Source organism: Anneissia japonica, unplaced genomic scaffold (assembly GCF_011630105.1).
Source record: "Anneissia japonica isolate Jap-2015-1 unplaced genomic scaffold, ASM1163010v1 scaffold3782_len1007564_cov172, whole genome shotgun sequence".
Lineage (NCBI taxonomy): Eukaryota > Metazoa > Echinodermata > Crinoidea > Comatulida > Comatulidae > Anneissia > Anneissia japonica.
In genome coordinates, this window is record NW_022716546.1 from 838,505 (window position 1) to 846,857 (window position 8,353).

At 34.9% G+C, this 8,353-nt stretch overlaps 1 protein-coding gene and 1 long non-coding RNA gene across 3 annotated transcripts in view; both read right to left on the minus strand.

The window, feature by feature from the left end:
* Nucleotides 1-8: 8 nt before the first annotated feature.
* LOC117109723 (lactadherin-like) overlaps nt 9-8,353 on the minus strand; it is a 15,374-nt gene continuing 7,029 nt past the window's right edge. The window contains exons 3-6 of the mRNA XM_033252111.1: nt 7,729-8,055; nt 7,146-7,284; nt 2,306-2,650; nt 9-1,753 (exon numbers count right to left, since the gene is read on the minus strand). Of these exons, the coding sequence (XP_033108002.1) occupies nt 1,479-1,753; nt 2,306-2,650; nt 7,146-7,284; nt 7,729-8,055 (1,086 nt within the window). The 3' untranslated portion in view covers nt 9-1,478. The remainder of the gene's footprint in view (nt 1,754-2,305; nt 2,651-7,145; nt 7,285-7,728; nt 8,056-8,353) is intronic.
* LOC117109765 lies at nt 2,657-6,654 on the minus strand. Of its 2 annotated transcripts, XR_004445590.1 has the most exons (4): nt 6,321-6,654; nt 5,712-5,837; nt 5,265-5,360; nt 2,657-4,780 (listed from the first exon to the last, which is right to left on the minus strand). It is a non-coding gene; the product is annotated as an uncharacterized LOC117109765 (long non-coding RNA). The 2 variants fall into 2 exon arrangements; XR_004445589.1 differs by having other exon boundaries at nt 5,712-6,654.

Here is an 8,353-nt window from a genome sequence, read left to right on the forward strand (position 1 = left end):
TTCGGGCATCGCCCTTTATCAGGTTTTCATCAAACAGTAGATGCCTCAAAACATTATATGAATTAGGAATGTATTTTTAGGCTGGAATAGTGAAGCATGTATTTTTAGAGGGCATCAAATGGCTTTACTATTGCTCATTATTTCAAATTAAAGAGCCATACTATCAGTGATTAGGCTAGTTAATCTTAAGTACCAATTTCACATTTACTAAGCCTAGAAGGTGTCCCGAGTGTATCCGCCAAGTCCTCTAGCCTTAGTAGATTTGAAATTGGTGCATAAGAATATTAAGCCTAAGTCGCTGATAGTATACATCGGTAAATTAAAGTTGTAAGCCACAGGAAGCCATTTTGATGGGTTTTTTGTTGTGGTTGTTAAGTCCGAGTTTACATTCAGTTTCGCTTACAATAATTACCGTTCTTAAATTTAGTTCAAAATAGTTAAGTCTAAGTTTACATTCGATTTTGCCTACATAATTACTGTTTATTACATTTTATTTCAAAATAGTAGTGGGCTGCTCTTTTGTACGACGGTGACGACAAAATTCAAATTTGGAAAACTGGGTTTGGCAAACCAGGTTTCGGCCAACTGGGATTTCATGTTTTCGGTGAACTGGATTCGGCAAACTGGGTTTTCGGCAAAGTGGGATAAATTCGGCAAACCGTGTTTCAACAAACTGGATTTTAACCAAATGGGATGATACCATGAAAATTTGATCGTCTGGATATAGCATTAAGGAAAAAGATGATGTGAGGCAAATATGATATAATTATTCAGAAATGGGAGAGGAAGACGTTCAAAATAATTATTGTTTAAAGGTTTGCAATAAGTAAGTTTTTAGTTGTACTAGATAAATGCCAGATGTTTGGCGGATTCAGAGATTTAAAATGGAGGTTGCTCAAGACGAACATTTTGCAAATTGAGGGACAAGACAAACTCATTCCCCGGCCAACATGGTTTTGGGCTGAGATACGAAATGTGATGGTGCTTACACCTCATATGCCTTTAAATGGCAGTCTCAGATTTAACTTTGACCGTATTTTGTTTTAATTCTTGACTTCACTAAGAAGTAATTCGCAAATTCTCGTCGCATGGATTCCTAGGATTCAATTTGACCTAATCTCTACGTGACAGAGAACGTAGAGGTCACGCATGAGTAAATCCATTCTCCGTCACGTCGTTGCTCGAATCGAAATCTCCCTATTAATTATGGGCTCCATATATTGGAAACTATTCAAATGATGAGCTATAGAATCGACTTTCTACACGCATGATGTTTTAGTATGTTGTCTTATTTCTAAAACAACTGAAGTTTACAAGTACTGTAGTTTCAAATACAAAGTAGAATTATACTATAACACATAGTTTACTTATTTCATATCAGACATCTTAATAACATTACGAATGTTATGTGTCACATCAAATGCTCGAAATATTTAAACTAAAGCTTTAACAGAAACGACTTAAAGCGATATTCTAGTTCATGTAAATGGTCTGCATATCTCTTCAGTTGATGTAAAGACATAAAAGTCAGAATCTTCCGCATCATCCAGTTCTGAACTTTGACCTGTACTACTGCTCAGTATACACTCGTTTGAAAAACTACTAAACGAAAATGAAACACACGATTCCAATCTACCGCATTCCAATGAGCATGCGCCAGAACTCCGTGCATAGAAACTCCCGACTACTTGTCCGGCTGCCGGTGATTTGTTTATTTTGAATATGGAATAGCTTTCAGAGATAATACTCGGAGCTGTAATACAAATCAATAATATAAACCGTATCATCGGCGACTATCACTGTGATAATGATAATTATTAAGGTAAAATGTTCATAAAATTATTAGGCCTATTAATAATTGATAATCGATAATACTGATATTAAAATATTATTTTTTATAATGATAATAATATAAATATTAATTAAGTCTGCAATAATAATAATAATAATAATAATAATAATATGATAATGATAATGATGATGGTGGTATTTCTCTTTTCGTCGCAAATGCACATATATTCATAATCTTCATTGTTTTTCACACGTTTATCAAACATCGTTCATAATGTTAAGTAATATATGTTATAATTAAAGTTATATCCATAGTTTTAACAATTTTAAATTTTCTCTTTTAAAACGTGTGTGTGTATATGTGTATATATACTGTCTCTTATACACATCTAGATGTGTATAAGAGACAGGTAGTGGGTATATACCAAAACCTGTAAAAAGCTTAATTACCTGAACAACCGAGAACTTCAAATTGTAAACTTATATTATGCCAACATTTTTTTTCTGCCCTTACCTTCACACACGTACCCAAACTCATCATCGCAACTTCTGTAACTCATATCACCATTCGTGTCAATGTGAAAGCAGTCGCTGTTCTCTGGGTCGTCATTATCAATAAACTCGTTGTAGGTCGGTTGTTCGTATGTCAGTCCTTCCGCCAAAATGTCGTTCATCCCCGTCCATGGCGATGGGAATGGATTGAAGGTTGATGCTACAGCAGTGAAGTAAGCTAGCTCTTCTTCCGTGTTGATCGTAATTAACCGTGAAGAGAAACTCTCACACATTGCTTTTGCGTCGTTCCATGTTGTCGGATCACTGACAAACTTGTAGCAGTGATGATTGTACAGTATTGCTTCAGCTGAAAGCAACACCAGACATATTTTATTAAAAATTTAATCACACTGTATTGGGTTAATTGGCATTGTTGATACTTGCCTTTTGGGATTATGAATATGACCCATCGTGACGAAACGCTACTCAGAGTTGCAACGCGTAGAACGGAGTTATGGTTCGACACTGAGGATTTACTCAGATATACACAGCCAAAGCATGTAAGAATTATTATGACAGATTATGACCTGAAAGCTACCTCATCTTAACCCTTGAGCTACAATGTGTAACTGTATGGGAAAAGGCATCTGAAGTTGGATCAGTGCCTGTATATTGTTACTTCACTGTGGTCTTACAGTTTGACACTCTTCTTGATAGCTAGAGGTTTCAGGTTCTAATCTCACACTGGTAACTTTTTCATGAGAATTGTGTAAAGCTATGCTTGATACGATTAAAACATCCTATGTTCATATATTCAAGCACTGTTATTACATGTATAATTTAATCTTTTTCGCCAAACAAAAAAATGTTCAATTCAAACAATGAAAATCACATCAGACCTAAATCAGAGATGAGATAATAAAAAAGGAAACTGATTGTTGTTTCTCATTGGATAAGGAAAAAATACACGCAACACAGATAACTATATTTTATAACAGAAGAAAACAAAATAATTCTATTTAAGTTTCAAAATGTTCATTAAAACATGTGCAGCGCACATAAGGAGAAACGCGAAATTCCAAGGCAGTCATTCTGTACCAAATTCAGGTAAATTAACTCCTTAAGAATAGTTTCTCGCCACCTCCTTCGAGATGTAATTTCCATTACTGTACTTCTAAACGCTTCCAGGTTCCACTACAAAAAGCCGATAATTGGGAGTTTCCTATTTATTATTCTTTTAAAACTAGCCTTATATTTTATTGAATATAGAAATGTAGAAGATCAATTGTTCAAACTTAACATTAGGAAAGCTTGTGGCCCTGGTCAAATACATTCCAAAACTCTGAAATCGTGCACCCAGTCTGATACACCCAACAGCTAGCAGTACCCTTTACTGAACTTTCCACCCTTAGAAAAATTACACAGAGTGAAATACTATGTTTTCACACAGTGAACACATAGTTGTGTACTCTGTGGTTTCCACTATGTGGTACTAAAGCACATAGTGTACACCATGTGGGCACTATGTGGGAACACTGTGATTTCACTATGTGTTTTGACTATATGGTTTTACACTATATGGACACTCTGTGTTTTCACTATGTGTTGACTCTATTGAATATGTGTAATTCATGATGTTTGCACTGTGTGGAACACGGAGTGACCACAGTGTCATAACACACAGTGACCACACTATTGCCACAGAGTAATCACACTTTCAACACGGAGTGATCACTCTGTGTGGACAGTGCGATCAGGGTAATAACACTGTCAACACAGAGTGATCACCCTGTCAACACATAGTGATCACACTGTAACACAAAGTGATCACACTGTCAACACAGAGTGATCACACTGTCAACACAAAGTTATCACACTGTCAGCACACAGTAAGTCACACTGTCAACACAGAGTGATCACTCTGTCAACACAGAGTGATCACACTGTGTTGACAGAGTGATCACTCTGTGTTGACAGAGTGATCCCTCTGTGTTGACAGAGTGATCACACTGTCAACACAGAATAATCATATTGTCAACACAGAGTAATCACACTGTCAGCACACACTCCACACTGTCAGCACATACTTCTCAGTAAATATAAATAATTTCCTGCTAACAATGCTAACTGCATTGTCTTGATTGTAACATGCAATTATAATATAATACGAACACACTAGTCTTAACAATCTGAAAATGAAACACCACATAAGAATAGCAATATAATGATATAAACAATGTAAACATTTATTGAAGGTTTGTGGGTACTTCTTTCAGGAAATTGTAATCGGATACTATTGTCATAATATCGGTTTTTAAAGTTCATTGAAGAAAAAAACATTCAAAATTCAACTGTTGGAAGATATAGTCCTGAAAAAATACACAAAAACGACTAATCCAACAAGTTTAACTTTTCATTTTCTCTTTAGATGCCGAGTATCTTTACATTTGATTCCCATCTTGTTTCCAATTATGTCAGTGCTCATCACGCACACAATCTGTAAGGACATAAATGACAAAAATATCAATAATTAGCAACATTTACTAAAAACCTTTGATTGGAATAATAATTTCTACAACAGTAGACGTCCTTTTTTTATAAACAAATAATTATAAAAGATTGGAGAGTTCAAACATATAAATTCTGATATGTGAATTATTAAAAAAAAACCATTGATGGGTTATTCAATTTTCCAATACTTTATAATTACAATACAGTACAGTTAATAAATGACATTGTATTATGTTTAAAGTTCTAAATTAAGGACACTCCGATATGGAAAATTTATAGTTTTGTGCCATACTTTTTATGATACAGGTATAAATATTCTGCATCATTAGACAACTGAAAAAAGGTTACTTGTTTAAAACTTCAATTATAAGAAAGTATAAAGCCATGTATTTTCTATATATTATAAGTTTCAAAACGAGTTCAATTAAAATCTTCAATAGATAAATAAACGTCGACAATGTATTACTCACTGATTATGGCATTCACTTTTTGTTGTTCCAGAATGGGCTGGATTTTGTCTTCGTCGTTTAGTCGATGGCCAGTGATTAAACTAGTTACCATTTCTTCTGGGGTAAAATTTAATTAATTTTAATAATGTAGCAATATCTTAAACTTTGACTACTCTAATTTAAATTAAAACAAATATTTATTTGGCTTGATGACTTTCAGTTGAAATTTGATAATATTTGATTGTGTCCTTTTTAACGGAATGTGAATAACAGATATTGTTGGTGAAGTCACAATGAAGGTCAATGGAATTCGATTTTGTATATATTGTTGTAATGAAATTAATTGTAATTAAATTGAAAAAAAAAATGACATTATATATGCACAGTATTTTAGGAAAAAAAAAATAAAATTATGAATTAAAAATATTATATAGCCCTAGGCCTAGTACAATGTTTTATTCAACTTACACTGTCTGTCCGATTTGGATGGTGACGTACTGGTCAGGAGTTGTACTGTCAGATACGCATCCGGTGCAGATTGACGAAGAAAGGCATTCAACTACATAATTGCAGCTTCAACATGTACATACAAAGCTGAGAAGATCAAATGACATTTTTGCCAAATACCGTGTTATTAAATACAATAACAATAACTGATGAACCGAGAAGAAAGAAAGCTTAACAAAACAGTTATTTCCTTTGGAGTTATCAGATACAAAGATAAAACTTAAAAAATCGGCAAGCCCTAATTAATAAATAGTTAGCCTAGGCTTTGGCCTAGTGGCCTCACCTAGGACCTAGCCTAGTTCACGCCTAGGCCTGGTCATACAATACAAGATCCAGGCTTACCCTATCCTAGGCCTACCAATCCTAATCAAGTCTTAGTTAAAATGAATAAAATACTGGCAACTGCCTAACAAATAATTATTAACTTAACTTTAACTGGATTTATAACTTACCGTCCTTAATGATATCGTTAAAATTAACTAACTATTCCCCAGTCCTAGCCTAGAAAACTAAAAGTAAACTGACAGAATAGGCCTAGGCCTAGGCTAATAAATCAAAACTTTAGCCTACCGTTTACTGCAACCACAACCATTCTTTGGCATTTTCTGTCAGTCAGGATCTCCATGATCTAGGCAAAGAACCTTGGTGTGATCCTGCAACATGTCAACCCCGGTGCACTAGAACCCAAATTCATAGGCCTATTGCTAATAGGCCTAGGTTAGTTTCGATTCTTTAGCTTGCAAAAAAAAACTGGCGAGCGGGAGCAAGTGTCAGTGGCTGAAGCTGTCGATGTGGTTCGCATGGTAAGCGCGTAACCATTACGCAACGGCACGTAACACAGGCACGCGAAAAATACTCTCCCACTGGTAGCTGTCAATCATACCAAACAAATATACACACAGAGGGAAATATCAACCTACGGGAAAAACGACCCTATACAACAGTATGAGGGAATAATAACTGGAAAAGAAGCGAAAACACCTGGTCACAGCATGTGTTCACACTGTGGGCTACTATGTGAATTTCAAACTGTTTCCTGTGTAAAAACACACTGTCACAGTGTTTTCACACCTATTATGTGAATTGTTCATACGGTGGTTATGTATAAAACACACTGTGGTCACTGTGTGTTCACACTTTGGACAACCACGCCTTAATAAGGCGTACGTACGCCTTAATAAGTCGTACGTACGGGTTACATAAGGCGTACGTACGCCTTAATAACCCATAAGGCGTACGTACGACTTATAAGGCGTACGTACGGGTTAGGGAAATAGAATAAAAATTCATCAAGTCACTTAAACAGCTTTGTAGAAAGCCGACGTTTGATGGACACCACTGGAAGTTTGTGTGTGTTTATTTGTATATTTATGTATTTAAATATTATATAATTACCTGAGCATCCAAGAACTTCAAATCTTAAACTTATGCGAGCGTACCAATTGGTCGGATGGATTCTGATGAATTGGGCGTAGACAGGATCATGGAACATGTTTGTCACAGCCGTGTTTCTATCGGAGTTTCCATTAAACACCTTAATATAAAATATTTATGAATGTATATATGAATATATATATATCTATCTAAATGTATGCATATATATATATGTATATATATATATTTATATATGTATATATGTGTATATATATATGTATATATATGTGTATATATGTATATAATATATATATTATATTATTTAATTATTATTTATACATATAAGGGGGACTGATGTCTTTATCGCTGTTACAACAACCAATCCACATTGGTTTATCACTATGCGACATTATAGTTAGTCCTCAGTTAATAGAAGGTATCAACATTTTGTTTAATTGTTCAGCACAAATAATTATACGGTCATTAGGCCTCGGTGCAATGAATTGAGCACTTTCGTCTTCATGATCTGGTTCAAACTACCATGCAGATTATATATATATATATATATATATATATATATATTTATATATATATAAAAACATACTGCAACTTGACCATTGATGTTGATGATTTCTTCAAATTGGTCACCATCAAGGCTGTAAAGAACTTCATATGACGTCACATACTGATCTGCATAATCCTCTCGTCCTTGTGTGATTACTCCCGTCACCTTTAACAAAGAACCCAAGTCAGCTTGAATCCATTGATGTTGGTCGTCTTGTAGAGTCACCCATGCACCCACGAAAGAGCCTTCTCGTACGGTGTTAAGCCTCCCACGATCAGCTCCATGGTAACTGTCTCTTTCACTTGATGCTGTCAATTGTTGTGGAGGAATTGTTCCGTCTTCTACCCCAAGAGGTTGACCACAAGGCTCTGAAAATAGTGACGTTTACTTTGACTTATGTTTCAATCTGAATTTTAAATCTACGTTTTAATGCTCAAAACATTTTCAACAGTCAGATCAAATATTTCAAATATTCGGCATATTGACTTATATATTTAATGCTTGTGGTACAACACGTAGAAAGGTATGAAAAGAACTGTTGTTTGTTGATAATATGTCAACAGATATGCAGATATTCTCCTGAAGATCTATCTATCTACCAACCTGCCTACCTACCTACCTACCTACCTACCTACCTACCTACCTACCTACCTACCTACCTACC